The 15,489-nt window shown below is 39.9% G+C and overlaps 1 protein-coding gene across 1 annotated transcript in view; it reads left to right on the top strand.

Moving 5' to 3' along the window:
- PCNX2 (pecanex homolog 2 (Drosophila)) overlaps positions 1 to 15,489 on the top strand; it is a 153,489-nt gene that overhangs the window by 18,560 nt on the left and 119,440 nt on the right. The window contains exons 8-9 of the mRNA XM_019472707.1: positions 1,374 to 1,467; positions 14,449 to 14,584. Coding sequence (XP_019328252.1) covers positions 1,374 to 1,467; positions 14,449 to 14,584 — 230 coding nt within the window. The remainder of the gene's footprint in view (positions 1 to 1,373; positions 1,468 to 14,448; positions 14,585 to 15,489) is intronic.

Genomic DNA, 15,489 nt, shown 5'->3' with positions numbered 1-15,489 from the left:
ATAAAAGAATATACAAAGCAAGTGATGCACAATGCAATTGCTCACCACCTGGTGACTGATGCCCAGCCAGTCCCTGAGCAGTGGCCCCGCCCCCTCCCAGCCAACTCCCCCCAGTTTTTTCTTCAGCATGATGTCATACGGTATGGAATGTCCCTTTGGCCAGTTTGGGTCAACTGTCCTGGCTGTGTCCCCTCCCAGCTTCTTCTGCACCTCCAGCCTCCTCACCGACAGAGCAGTATGGGAAGCTGCAAAGTCCTTGACTTAGTGTAAGCACTGCTCAGCAACAACTAAGACATCAGTGTGTTATCAACATTATTTTCATCCTGAATTCAAAACACAGCACTATACCAGCTACTAGGAAGAAAATTAACTCTATCTCAGCTGAAACCAGGACAGCTGGCTAGGCCAGAAGATGACTACTTTCTTTGCAGAAGAAACCCTGGTGTTTTCTGCCTTGTGAGTTTTGCACTGGCCTGGCTGGGCAAAATGTTCCTCCTTTTTACTGTTTTGTTCTTCAGCTGGCTCAGACTGAATTATCTCTGATAAAGTGGTGGTGGTTGTTGTTCGGAGTTGTGGTCTGTTACCCCTTTCAAGAGAATTAATGAGTGACCTAGTCTTGCCCCATGCTTGTGCTTGGTATGCTGCTGCTCTGCAGCTATTCCTAGAGGCTGAAGCTGTAGTATACTTGGTGGTGGTTTGTTTGAGCTCTGTGTAGTGCCCTGTGAGGTACTGGCCCATACCTCTGAAAGGCAGCTGTCCCAAAAGCCTTAAAGGCTTAAAGCCCTTAAAGCTGCCTTCAAAACCAGTGTGGAATGAGTGCTCATGGTAGCTGGGTTCGTGACCCCTGAGATGCTTTGGTTTCCTGCCAATTCCTTCTGGCCCTGCTTGCAGCCCTGCAGCTCCTGGTGTGCCGTGGGCTAAGAGCAGCAGCTGTGAGTCAGGCAGATGGCACGACCTCTGGATCAATGAGCAGTGGCCCTTCACTTTTTGCTGCATATGCAAGGAGGGAGTAGCAGTGGCTACACTTTTAGCAGAATTTTTCCCTGCTTTGTACCTCCTGACCTCACCTTTGTGAACTGAAAGAAAAAAATCTGATGATTTCACATTTTACAGCGAACTTATATTGATAGATGGGCTTTGCGTTTACTTTACATACCTTTTAAATTTTCACTGTAACTTCTGTGTTTTGATTTGTCTCAGGTTTTCAGTTGTTCAAATGTTAATTTGCTTTCTGAAGTCTAAAATAAGCCTAGTGCACAGACTGAAGACTATATTTATAAATGTGCCTGACCTAAAATGTATTTTTTGTAAACTTTGTGTGTAAAACAAATGATCATATCAGTGAACTGATTTTTTTCCTCTATTTTCTGAAGGGGAAATTAGATCCTGTTATTTAAAGGCTGGCTGTCAGAAGGAAGGAAATTTTCGACATCAGCTATCAAATTGTGATTGTATTTCAAATGCTCAGTAAGTAAGCCCTTATTTTTTAGAAATGTTAAAAGTTTTTATTGCTAGAAGCTATGAAATTGATGGTAGCTGTGAAAGATGCATGTGAAGAGGAGTACTGGAGAATAAATGTGTTAACCTCTTCTAGAGATGTCAAAGCATGCATTTTTTTTTTCTGTTAAAACAGTGACTGCTTTGTAAGAATATTGATAAGGAAAAGTGAAAAAGAAAACCAGAACTGTCCAGTGTGCTTTCATTACTTTCTGGGAATAGCCAAAGTCAAGCGTGGCGATTATAAATAAGATTGTAAATAAAACAAAGTAAGTGGGACTGTTACTAGCTATTCTCTCAACCTTGTCTTGCTTGCTTCCCATGCTTGTTGGGTCCTCTGTAGATTTTTAGTGCTGTGTCAGTATCAGCCAGTGACACTGCTTCCTGTGGATTCTAGCAGCAGAGCCTTTCACCTTGCATGAAATCTCTAATGATAGTTTGCCTCTCTGAAAAGGTATCCAAACAATTTTCTTTTTTCAAAGGTCTTTTCATAGTGATCCACGTAAATCCCATATTCGTTACTGTGGTTTCCACACTCTCGTATGTGTTCTGTTGTTTGCATATCTGTAAAGAATTTTAACTATTCATAAGTATTCTTATTAAATAACTTTGTTTTTCATACTGTTATACAACATTTGGAAAAGTTGAGTGAGGGGGTGAGACGGGTCATTGTTAATAGTAAATATTGTTCTTCAAGTGTTTGGCTTTCAATGGAGACTTTTGAAAAGCTTGGGACCACGTTAAGAACAGTGTTAGCATTTTAGGATGAGAGACATGAGAATAATGCTTTTTAACAGTCAGTGGGCAAAGATCAAAAAAAAAAAATTTGAGTTCATCTGCAGTAGAAATGTTCTGTCTGTCTTTAGCAAAAAAAAAAACCAACCCAACCTGGTAGAGCTCGGTTTTGACCTAAAATCAAACATTTTACTTTGGGGCTATTTAGCTCTTGCAACTTTGTTTCACCTTGCACAGAATACTCCCCTCCTCCTCCATCATATAACTATGAACTTGAATCTGTCCTAAATTCAGAAATAGTTTACAGTCCCCTGACATTTGTCAGTTGATCTGTTTTTTATCAAAAGAAGAACAATCTTCCTTCTCATATAAGAAGTCCTTCTGAATCTGTCTTTGCTAGATGCTTATGTGACATCTGTGTCTTCCTGTACTATGTTAAGTGCTGTTTTTTAGTTTATGGTTTGCAGACCTCTAGGGATGTGAATTATTTTTAAGGGGTCTGCTAAACATTGTTAACAAAAGCAAGTTCAGATATTCTTTGCAGCCATTTACATGCATTTGATTTCTAAAGATCAGCACCTTTGCTGGAAATCTTGGAGTACAGTGGCAGTTCAGACTGGGGAACGGAACAAATCAGCAAAGAGGAGTGGGTTCCCAGGACTGTTTCTGTATGGGAGTCAGTGGGAAGACAGAACACAAGAGCTTTTCCAAGAACAGAGCAGCGTGAAGGAAAGTACAAAGCAGAAGTTCACATGAAAAATAAGGAAAGGGGACAAGGAAGCATAAAGTGTGCTCAAGCTGGTTTTTGCAAGGGCAGTTTGTAGTATGTTTAGGCCAGAGAGGTTAGTGAGAGCTGTTTGTTCAATGGGCAGTTCCTACCATGTGTGCATAGATTGAAGGGTAGCATGGGAAGGGGTTTTGTTTTTTCTTCATGTGTTCACCATCAAGTAGCTTTGTATTTAGACAATATGGAACACTTGCAGCATATAGAAAACAGAGGGGCAAATCTGCTTTAAAGACAGTTCAGGAATGAGGCATCTTTCCTTCCCGCTTTCCCCTATCCCCGCCTGCAGGCTTTTGCACATCACTTATGTCAGGTTAGTTTCTTATCCATGGTTAAAGATAAGCCAAATAATCACAGTTATTAACTGATGATTTATTACTGAAGAAAAAGGCAAATAGAATAAAATAAAGCACAAGGCATAATCAATGATCACTTCAGTTAGTCTCTTCTGTATGTCTGTCTGTGGAGAGCTCTTGACGGAAATTATTCCCTTGAGGGTGGGCCTTCCTCTGGTGGAGATGTTCGTTGTGCGAGTAGTCCATACCAACAGGAGATGCTGCTGGTACGAAAGGATATTAGGAGAAAGACACGGAAAGCACCTCTGAGGTGTCCCTGTCTTATCTCCCAGCCCATCAGAAAGTTAACTAAGGAGAAGATGATGACTGTGACAGTGCTTCTTCATGAGTACTTGAGACAGTGCAGAAACAACAGCTTTAGGCTTGGTGTCTGAATCCATTAATGAGCCATCCAAAATAGATTTTGAGGTCAAAGGATGCAGGAGAAAATTAATGCCTGGACATAAGAGGTGGCATCGTCCTTGAATAGGAGGGATAGGGTTTTGATCTTGGGGAGCCCAGATTTTGGACTCTAGAATAAGCTTATGGAGAACAATAGATAGGCCTGCAGTAGATGTGTATAAGCTCTTAAAACGCTTTTCACCAATCATGCTTGCTTTATAGTGTTAAGATTAAGCTGCTCCTAAAGGGGAAAATGTCAAACTGAGTTGAGCCAGTGGAGTAACTATGTGGATGTGCATGGACCATGTCCTGATGTGCTCCTCTATGAGGAGGAGAATGGGCCCAGACCAGGTGATGGCAAGAGGCCTCTTGCTTTGGGGGTGTTGTTGGGAGAAGCAGCAGATCAGAGGCGCTGGCTTGCTAGGAGCCATGGGCTCTTCTGGGTAACACTGCGGCTGGTGAAGGGGGAGGCAACTTTCAGTGGGGATGGTAGGAACTCTGGCTGGTTTGTCAAGAATAGTGTAATTGCCTTATGAATTGGCCATAGGTAAATACCTTGTAACTAAGTTATGCAAAACTGGAGAAGGTATTTAAATATTACTCAAAAGAAGCCATTAAAGAAAGCCTTGAGGCAGACTAATGTTTAACGATCTTAAATTCAAATTATAACTTGCTATTTCTGTCTATTGAGTCCTACCATTGTCTGCTCCAGTAGTAAAGTCTTAACCGGTCTGGCATTTCACAACAGATTATTAGGAACTGAAATTAAAGTAGCATTTCTACGGCCTGTAAACATTTTATCTTCTTGGCATGGCTTCTGAAATCCATTTCTCACAAATAATGCAAGATTTTAACAATGCCGCTCTGTCACAGAAGTGATGCTGTGTTATGGGTTTTTTTTTTGTTCTTCACTTCTGCGTGCTTGCTGCTCTTCCTTTGCTTGTAAAGGGCTAGGTGGACAACCATGGATTACAATGTGCCAGAAAAAGCAGATGTCCAAGTTTGAAGGAGTCTGTGCTTTCTTCCTTCAGAGACTCCTTGACATTGGAAGCAATACTGTTTGAGGGAATTTACACTTTGTCTTGTCAAGTATCGGCAGTCCATCACCTCTTTTTTGGCTCTGCAGTGTTGTGAGATGATCTTTGGAGTATTCTCCAGTTTACCAATGTTAATATATATTCCACCAGATTCTAATTTTTCTTCTTTTTTTATTTTTTAGTTTTATTGTTTGCATTTTCAACTATAGTAGTTGTCCTAATGAAAGATACTACCTGTACCTGCAGTCCTTGTCCTGGAAATTTTCAGAGCTGCTCAAATGTAGCATAAACAGTCTCTTATTAATAATTTCTAAAATTATCCCTTAATTCTGCCAAAGGTTACTGAGAATTAGAATTGTTTCAAATTGTCTCCATATTTGTCCCTCACCAAATTGTTTCTCACCGGTCCAGGAGTCCAGCTTTTAAAATATTTAAAAACTGAAGTTAGCCAAGTTAAAGTTAAAGGAGGTTTTTATGTTGTAATGATCGCCAAAAAAAGATAATTCCTTTTCCATCTTAACCCTCACTTTGGCAGGTGATTCTTGTTACTGAGTTTGGTAAGTTATTTAAACATTGGCAGGTAGCTAATCAATTCCCCAATTATTGTCCATGTAATTACCCTGACTCCACTTTTGTCTGTTATCTTGCCAGCAACACCTCTTGCCAGCAGTCCCTGTGGAATAGGTTCTCTGCTGAGCTAATTGCCTCTAAATTTGATGCTCCCATTACCTTGCCAACTTCACCTCTAGCCATAGATTGCTTTGTGACAGGTTTTGACAAGACAAAGTGTAAACTGGATTCTCAGCTCATGGATTATGTTAGAAACTAGTTACGGAAAGACCATTTGAGTCTGTTTTGGAGTGAGAAATCGGAAACAGCTTTCTCATCCTGAAAACCATTCTTCTGCCCCGTTGCAGTAAGTTCTTTACCGGCCTTTGTCTCTTTTACAGTGAATCCTTAATGTTCCTATGCTGTGTGTTTTGAGTAGGTGCTTGGCTTCTGCAAAGGCAGATAAGGATGAGAAAGTTCACATTTGTGTAAAACGGATGCCTCGTATAAGCATGAACTGCCTTTTTGCATGGTTAGTTTGACTTCTCACCAGATGGCCACTAGGTTTACACCTTACCTGTATAGAACAGTTACAATTTCAAGTTAAAATTCTTCCCATTAGTTTGGTGATACAAAGTAAAACCCACAATCATTAACAAGAATACATCCTTAAAAAAATGAGCTGAAAGAATGTATACGTTAAAGCATTGTTAGAGGTGTATAGCTGTTTTCTGGGGTCAGGAGAAACAAGTCAGAGTTAATAAATGTCTTGCAAATAAGGAGGTGTCACTGACACACCTTTTCTCCCACTCTGTGACAGAAAGCAGACGTTTCCCAGGAATTTCTTTAATTACCTTGAATGTCTCTTGTAATTAAATAACTGAGTCAGTTTTGATAAGCAGTCAAAAAGATAAATGTGAGCTATCATGCTATCTAGGCATTACATGTAAAGTGGCTTATGAATATCAGTGAAAGCATAAGCCCCTAAAATTACAGTAATTACAATAGTAGAATTAATGATTTTTGCGTGAGTTGCATGATCTGTCCCCAGTACAGAAGCTAACAGGGCCATAAAGTATATATCAATGCCAATATAGAAATTTAACAGCAATCATATATTCTGTGCATACTTGCTGTACAAGGCTAATATATTTTTAAATGTTTATTTTTTTCTAAATGTGCTTTCTTTGCATACTGGGGCCCTTGTTTCTTAGGTTGAGCACCTTCAGTGTGTGTGTGTGTACATACACAGTGAAGAAAAACGTTGTCAGTATTTGATACCTCTCAGTAACGTAGGTGTCCTCAGCATGTGTATGAAATACTGCTCTGTCTTTCTAAATTATGTGAATATAAGAGGTTGATCTATAGGTATGTTGTCATTCCTGATTTCACATCTATGGAAAAACTCTGTTCAACTAATGTAAACTGTTGCAGTTTCTTTTCTCAAGTATCAAGTACTAAAATGATACACTGCCTGAGTGTATAGCCTGTATCTTGCTTTCGCTCTGTATCTGCTGCTTTCACTTATGTTGTGAAAGACAGAAAAGGTAAGCTTCCAATCAACTTGAGGGCACTAATGTAACACTACTATTTTGACAGTTTCTATGTATTTTTGCTCCTACCAGAAATGTATTCTAATTTTTTTACCATGTGTAAAATTGTGTTCTTAGTAATGAAAGGAATAGTGTTTGGAGAAACCTTGAACACAACATCCAATATCAAAATATAATACTGTTAGGTATAAAGTTGTTAAATAACTGGCTATATTCATATGATAATCTGTGAAATGCTGTAATGATTATGCATTCAAATTATTTGTTCTTTCTGCTTTTCTGCTTCAAATAATTTTGCAAATATTCCCAATCAGGAATAAACTATCCAAAACTTCCATGGTACTGCCTGAAGCAGTTCACAGGCATGATAGCACTGTGAGACTCAGATGTTTTCCTCCATAAGTTTTACTGATTATCTATCACCATGATTTTTATTTCAGCATAGCATTTTGCTAGGTAATGTGAACAAATTTAATTTCAAGAAGGGCTGGATTTATTTCCAAAAAATGCTTTGCATTTTTCCTATGCTGTTTTGCTCAGGTATATTGCCGTCCATCTCTGACGTGTTCATGGGTATTCAGATCTGAGATGAGAACAGACCATTAAACATCCCTGAAGAGCGTGCCAGTGTAGGGTCATGCTAGATACCCAATAGTATTTATGGGTGTTTGAGCACTTTTCTCTGCATCCTTGCAATTTTTTCCATTTAAAGCAGAGAGCTTTCTTTGTGTGTGCAGACACGTAAGTGCTATGGTTAACTACATTTCAGAAAATACAGAAGGTGGTCCATACACAAAATCCTGATGTGGATATGTCCATGCCAACCAGGGAATGCTCTCTGTGTTAGCTAAAAAACTGAAATGTGTGTAGCTCCAAGGAAAAATGTTTTTTTTCTTGAGTAGGAAAAAAGCTAAGGGCTGCTTTTTGACGATAGGCCAATTCTGTCTCTCAAATCAAGTATTAGATCTTCTAAAGCCAACTGGAGTTGTGCGCACACAAGCTGTGGAAGCATTTGGCCAATTATATTTTTTCAAGAAATACTCTGGGTTTTAGCGAATGCAATTTATAAGAATACTGCTTGTATTCTTGAGCCCATTTCCTTCTCTCCTGTGTTAAACTCCTGAGAAGAAAACCATATTGAAACTCCCAATTCTGTGCAGGATGGTATCATTATATGCATGTATTGATTTTCAAGAGAGAGAGTTGGTGTCTCTTCAGAACAGTCCAAGTTTTTACCAACAGCGATTCAACTTTGTGATGCAAAAGTACTTGATTCATTCAAATGCATATATAGGTTTAAGTGCTGGACCTCTTGCTGCAGTTTATCCCTTAATGTGTCTGGCAACAGTCAGCATTAGCCATAAATTGCATCAGGATGCTACTGTGCTGCCTATGTGTAATAGAAGCTGGAGTTTAAAATAAATATGTAAGATAGGCCACAGAAATGGATGTATGGCATGCAGCTGAAATATTTGAGAACTGGAGCAGAAAGAATGATTGCCCAGCCCTGAGGGAAAAAAAAAATCTTTCTATCTCAGCTGCAGATTCTCCTTCCTGCCTAAGTGACACTTGGGCTTTCACTTGAAATTGATTGTATATATACACCTAACTTGCTGTATACCTTTAAAATAATTATTTTAGTTTGAGCCTTCTCCTGCTTTCTTGGTCATGTATATTTTTTAATTTATGTATATAATTATTAAAATAATATGATTTTATGTATGTATATAATTGTATTTATGTATGTTTTATTATTACACATGGGTCACCCATACCAGTACAATTCATGCATTCATATTGCACTTTGCATCTTCTGAGCAATTGGTTTTCTAAACTCCTCACTTTTTTAGATGAGGCTCTGACACTAAAACCAGGCTTCTAAGAAGCTATATTATAGTTTGAGTCTAAAATGCTTTGCAGTACAGATAGAGAACTCCATTAAGAAAAAAATTTTTACTTAAATTTTTTTGTTTGTTTTGAGAATTTTTTTTTTTTTGGCAACAGCAAGGCCAATAGGTTAAAAAGAAGTAGTTGCAGCAAAATAGTGACTAACAAGTACTAAGAAAGTAATTTAAGTTACCTGCCAGTACAGCTGTGGAGTGCTAGTGTTTCTGGCCCCAGGCAAAAGAGAGAACTTCAAATCAATGAGTTAATGTATTTGATTTACATTCACATCCCTGAATAAGCTGCTTGAGTGCATTATACTATATGAAAGTATCTGAATGCCTTAGCAGTACTGTATGTCTCCTGTATAAATCCGTTAATACTTTAGCATGTTCATTTCTGGAAAATTCCCTGAACCTTTGAGGTTTATTCCTCATAGGAGAAAGTAGACTTATAAGCAGATTTTTTAAAAATTATTTTTAGTGTTTCATAATGCCATTTTAGAATGACAAAATACTGTATCACTAAAGCTTATTTATATTTCTCAGCAAGGTGACCCAAATAACAAAGATCGCCCATTGCTTTAGTAATAGGCTGCTGACTTGTAAAGATTTCTTAAAGCTGCTTGGCAGGTTGTGCAGTTTTGCAGCCGTGCACATTTTGAAATGGATAAGACAAATATTATATAGTTCCTTTTGGGATTCAGTTATTTCAGATGAGCTGGTCACCTGAGCGTAGTGCTGCTTGAACACCTAAATGAGCGTGGTGTGTGCATGTGCGTGCTGAAACTGGTAGTGTTTGAATTATAAGGAAGCCATTGATTTTTCTGAAGAGTATTCTTTGCAAACTCAGTAGCATTTTCCTGCTGGCTTGCTAGGGACAGGAGAAAACCCTTGTGCTAACTTGGCCAGTTAAAATCCTTTCCTGCATTTGTAGGGCTTTTTAGCCTCTCTTTCAGTCTGTGAACACAGGGCAGGGAAGTGAGTGTGTTCAACAGAATGAGACTCAACAGAATGCCACATGATGGCAGCAAAATCCTGCTCAGGACTAGGAGCTTCGGTAGTCCTTTAGCTTTTGGGACTGGCTTCTCTTCTCTCCCCTCACCCTTTCATAAGGAGAGCGAAAAGGGGTGTTTTAAGACTCTGGAGATAATGGAACCGTGCGTGCTGTTAATGCATTAATTCTAGTAAAGCTGCATCTTCTCAAAATGCATCCTCTAGTTTATTGGCTAGTACACGCTGTTTGTTTTTGAAGTTGTTAGTACATTTGTCTTTGCTCTGAAATGTAATAGGCTTACAAATGATCAATTTACGTGCTTGTTATCAAAATAAAAAAATCTGAATACTGAGAAGTAAGAGTGTACCGAGTGGATCCCATTCTTACACCTGAGTAAGAAGGCATTCATAACTTCCTGCCTTCATATTGCCCACAACACTACTGGTAACACGCTTTACAAGGCCTTTCTGTCCATATGTAGTATCCGACTTAATGAATGTAATAGGAACCACTGCTCATTTTGTAGTCTTGCAAAACTTTAACAGTGATCTTATATCCTTTTCTGTCTATTATGTCAGTAAATCAGTACATCCAGCTTTCCCATTCTGTAAACCTGGGTATTCTATCTTATTATCATTAGGGGTGTTGTTATTGCTAGTTAAAACAAATGCCAAAAATCCTCTCCAAATCCTGTTGCATGAGTAGCAAAATGCGAACAAGATTTAAGAGAGATCTTTAGCTTAAAAGTAACCACTAAGGAAGGTTAAAATATGTATTCTGGATTAATTGTATTCTTATTGAAAGATGATGTCTACCTGCTACCTACTGCTGCCTCAGCAGCTTCTCACCTAAAATGGCCTCCCTGCCATTTCATGTCCCAATCACTTTTACACCTCATCACACAGGCCTCTTGCTACATCTCTACTCATTGCTCATTAGGTCTCCACTACAAAGCTGCCAGCACTAATCCGACCAGAGTATTGCACAATTCAGGACTGAGATTAAACCCACTAGTTGTGGATACTGCTTTTTTTAAGCAGCAGATGATTTACAGTTCCCCTTTGTACTACCAAATAACAAGACTTAAACTAAAAAGCAACTTAAAGTATGTAAGAAAATTGAAATATGCAAAAGTGATAGCTGCGTTAAGACTGGATAATTATGTGACAAACCCGATCATAGCAAACATGGGGAAAAAAACATGAAGAGGAGTCATCCCTTAACAAAGGGCATGACTTAGGCTGGGTTGTATTTGAATGGCTTGGGCCAAATTGTCAGTGGTATACGGCAACTGTTACAGACTAATCAGGAAGGGAGAAGGAAGATTTTTCCAGTGCTATGTGGTTATACTAAAACATTCTCAGTGTTATGTGATTGCTCAACTAGCTTATGTTTACTCAGTGTTCTTACAAAACTGAATTAAGAGCCAGAAAAAAATTCCTGACTTTATGACCAGTTATCAGTAGAGGGTGCTGTGTAGCTTTTGCATTTAATCTGCATAGGTTGTATGTTTATCAAAGATATTTTTAGTTAATAATTTATTATTCAAAATTTAGTTCAATTATACCTTTGCTTACATTAGGAGTGTGGTTTACTGTAGTAGATCTTGATAACATTAATTTGATTCTGCAAATGAATAGATTTTCTATTTAGTAAGATTCCATGTTATACTGCGATCAGCTCTGTTATAATGATTTTATGATTAGAGAGTGTTTGCTCCTATTTATATATGGTAATAAATTTATGGAATCTAGTTTATAGGCTTACAAAAACACAAACACCACCATCGCATTTCTTACTGGTATTTGCTGTCAGTGTGATAATGATGTCATCAGATGAGACATACAGCTTCTAAGTAGCTGTGCAAGCAGTTCAGCATCGGGGGGTAGCAAGTGAATGTCAGAAGGAGGTTGTGTGGAAAATAGGGATAAGGAGGAAAAAACTAGCAAACAGAAGCTGAGGGGAACGGAAGATGAGGAAAGTAAGAAGATACAGAGAGATGAGGCTGATGAATAAAAGGCATAGGAGGCAGATGAAGGCCAGATGACGGCTTCTGATTTTGGAATTGTTGCTTTGCTAGCTCTGCCTTCCCAACTTCTCTGCCCTAATTGCCTTTTCAGGCCCATGAAGTTTCTGACTTTTTCCCACAGTCAGTGTCACAGCTGCTTGCGGACTCTTCTGCCAGTTGCTGATAGGTGGAGCTGTGAATTTTTTCTATAAACAGAAAACAGGCTATGGGCTCTCTTGGCTTTTTGATTATCTTCAAGTCTGGTGGGAGATGATTTGATCTCTTAAGTTTATTCTTGGAAGAAGTCTTATGAGTAAAAGAATTTTGATTTCTGAGAACTGATAGAGCAGAGTACCAGGGGAATATCTTGGCCTATCTGTCTGTCCTTCTGCCATTTCCGTTCTTGGTAAATGTGGGGTAAAAGACATGGTCCAATCTAGAAATACTGTTGACTCCACTTGGCTTTTGTAAAAAGACAGCTGAAGATGCAGAAAGTTATTGGAGATTAGCTCTTCGTTTAGGAAGGCATGAGCAGCCACTGTTCTATTCCCCTACTGTTTTGTTGGGTCGCCTTTTGGGCAGGAATTCCCGGGGTAGTGTTCCTGCATAGCCTGGGCTACATTTGCCTTTTTCCTGCTGTGAACAGGGAGTCCCAGGTTTGCACCCACAATGACAAGGAACAGGACAGCTCATCCTGAGGAAACAAAAATCCATTGCTTTCCTTCAAGCTGGACAAGGTCGCCCTTGAGTAGGGCACTTCAAAATATGCAAAAGGCATGGCCATATCTGTGGGAATCTTCCTCCTGGGAGGCATGCCTCTAGGCTTCCTCCCCTTTCCTCCTGCCTAAATCTTTTGGTTGAGATCCAGGATTTGGATCAGTTCCCATCCCTTCTGTACTCTTTTGTTATTGACTGCTGACAAGGTGCTAAACAAGACCCACAAAGGAGATACGTTCTTACAGAGGGCTGCCTTGTGGCTGGGACATCAAGTGGGTTGTGTTGGACCAAGTCCTCATTTCTTAGTACTGTCCAAAGGGAACATGACAGCTGTCCTGACTCTGTGGAGCAGATCATGCTTCTGCCTGTAGCAGGAGGAGTGGGGAGTGCAGGGGAAGCCATTAGGCTCAGGAACGTGGGGCGCTGTCATTTCTACTCAGCTCTGCCGGAGTGGCAGATGGTGAATATCAGGTCTGGGATCCAAGCCTGATGGCAGTCAAGGCTTTGATAAAACTAAACTAGAGATCAGAGGCAGGATGGCTCCTCTGGTGACATCCTCAGGCTGCTGGTGTTCCTGTTGGTCCAGGCAGAGCTAGCAAGTCCTGGAGGGGAGAAGGAGAGAGTGTGCACCTTTCAAGCTGTTTGTGTGACTCTTCAGTCCTGCTTCTAAGTAATTCGGACATTGAACCTTATCCCAGCACAGCGCTAGCCACTGCAGCTTAAGTTAAGAGCCAGTTATGTGCAGGACAGCTACAATTTTAAAGCCCCTTTTGCTGAGCTTAACAAGGGTTACATGACAGGCTTTGGGAATTGGCACTTAAAGGCAAGAAAGGTTGAGTTGACTAAAATTAATAAGGTAGCTTGGGGGCAAGCATAGGGTATGCAAGATGAGAGTTTTATTCTTTGCCCTGCCACAGGCTTCCTGGCTGACTGTAGGCAGATCGCTCTAGTTTCTTCCTGCTTGTCTTTCCTTCATGGAAAACAGGAACAATAGGTATTGGCTACCTTGCATGAGCACTGAGGTGCTTCCACCTCATGCAGATATGAAAGTAATAAGGGCCCAAGGCAGGCACCCAGAGGCAGGGGGGTGATGAGCTCAGAGCGGGGTGCCTGATGTATAAACCCTATTTGGAAGAGAATAAGCAAGAAGTATTCAAAATAGGTCTTTTGCCCAAATAACAATTATTTCATTTCAGTATAATTCTTGCTGAGACCCAGTCAGTCGTGTCATGGTAGCACACCATTTCTGCAACCCAACAGGTATTGCTGCTGTAAGTCCAGAAGATTTCCTCGAGCAAACTGTTTCAGTGCTGTATCTACCACGTAAAGCAGTAAACACGGGGGGGAAAAAAAGCCAGCATCTTGTTCAGGGCTCTCCCAGGGTGAGTTTATGCTTAGTACGGGGGATACCTGAGCTAGCCTTATGTAAATTAGCTCATGTATTGTTGTCATCTTGCTAGGGCAGAAGGAAGTTCTTGTAGCCTGAATTCTCAGTAGGGTAAATTAGTACTCACCGAGTTCAGTGCAGGTGAGGCCAGACTAGCTTGGTACCTAAATGAGCTTGTTTGAAAGCTAATCCAGGATCTCTGCAGTAGCTACCCTGCAGTTTTGCTCTGTAGATATGCAGCTCTTGACCTGAATTATTGTCAGTGGACAGAAAAAGGCACTTCTGAAGTGTGATTCATTGTAGGTGTTCATCTCAGGATGAGAAAAATTATGATACAGAAGTATCTGTTTCTCTGCAGCGGATGTAGTAGACCATGTGTATCTGAATTTGGGTGGTAACTGCTTTGTGGGCCTGGGCTAGGTTTCAGGTATGGAGGTGGAAGGCTCCATGTCCTGTGAGCCAACCGGTAATGTAATTACAGGCTTCCTCCTGTAATGTTTCAGAGATACTAGGAAAATACTGCTTCTTAAAACAGTCTCTTTCCTTTCTCCCCTCTGTGCGCAGTGAAATACAGTTCAGCTCCTCTAGTACTACCACTTCAGAGAGCCAAGAACCGTCTTCCGGGGATCAAGCAGCAAGCGCGCTTCAGCAGCAGCTCCTACTGATGGTGGCGCGAAGGACCCTTTCAGAAAGCCCACGGGTACATTGTAATATCTCAGTTTCTAGCATTTTGATAAACTGCTTTATAAACAAATGCTGCAGGCTTGTTCCTGAGACAGTTTCATTGATTTTTCTATACTACTTTTCCTGGTATTGCTCGTGTGGGAGAAGATGTATTTTATGTTGATGGATGCAATTCAGCTGCTTTCTGCTGACACTGAGTAGTGTCCTAGGGGAGTACTTAAAGACTCCATCACCTAAAAAGTTGATCTTCTATCTTCGGTCTTATTTCATTTGCAAGAAAGAGGACACAGCTGTTAGGATTTTAGACACAGCACCAGATTTTAGTAGTATGAAGTGTTTATTCCAGATTCATTACTATCCTAAAACCTCATGTCTGGTTTCACTTTTCTGAATCAGGCAACCTGACTTCTGGATGTCTGTTGTGGAATGTCAAAGCCACCTCCTCAATGCAGCTGGTAAAAGAAAAAGGCCCTCAGAGTTCAGTTTGTATGGTAATATGTAGACGTACTTGAACTTTACAGTGTTTGGGGGTCTGTGACCAATGGCTTAAGGCTGTAACCTGTTTTTACAATTCCTTTTGTAATAACTTCAACCTTTTCTTTTCTTCTGTGGCAAATTCTAGTTTGATATTTATGAATAAGCTTAAAATGCCAGTTAATTATCTCTCATCTTAGATTTTGCACAGGAACTTAAAGCTAGAAGCAACTTGTATAAAGGAACTATTTTAAATTAAAAATCAGGAAATTGTCCTGAATTGTGTATTTCAGATTTGGACAGAGACTTCCATCTAAAGGCTCAGATGTTTTCCAGATATTTATAATCTTGTAAACTGCCTGTAAATCAGAGAACAATTATCATGCTCTTTTTTTTCCTCTTCCGGGAAAACTGCACCATTAAGAAGTATGATATATTGCTCAAGAT

This window comes from Aptenodytes forsteri, unplaced genomic scaffold (genome assembly GCF_000699145.1).
Source record: "Aptenodytes forsteri isolate BGI_AS27 unplaced genomic scaffold, ASM69914v1 Scaffold132, whole genome shotgun sequence".
Taxonomy (NCBI): Eukaryota; Metazoa; Chordata; class Aves; order Sphenisciformes; family Spheniscidae; genus Aptenodytes; species Aptenodytes forsteri.
Note: the sequence above shows the minus strand (reverse complement) of the source record. Positions and strands in the feature narration are given on the sequence as shown.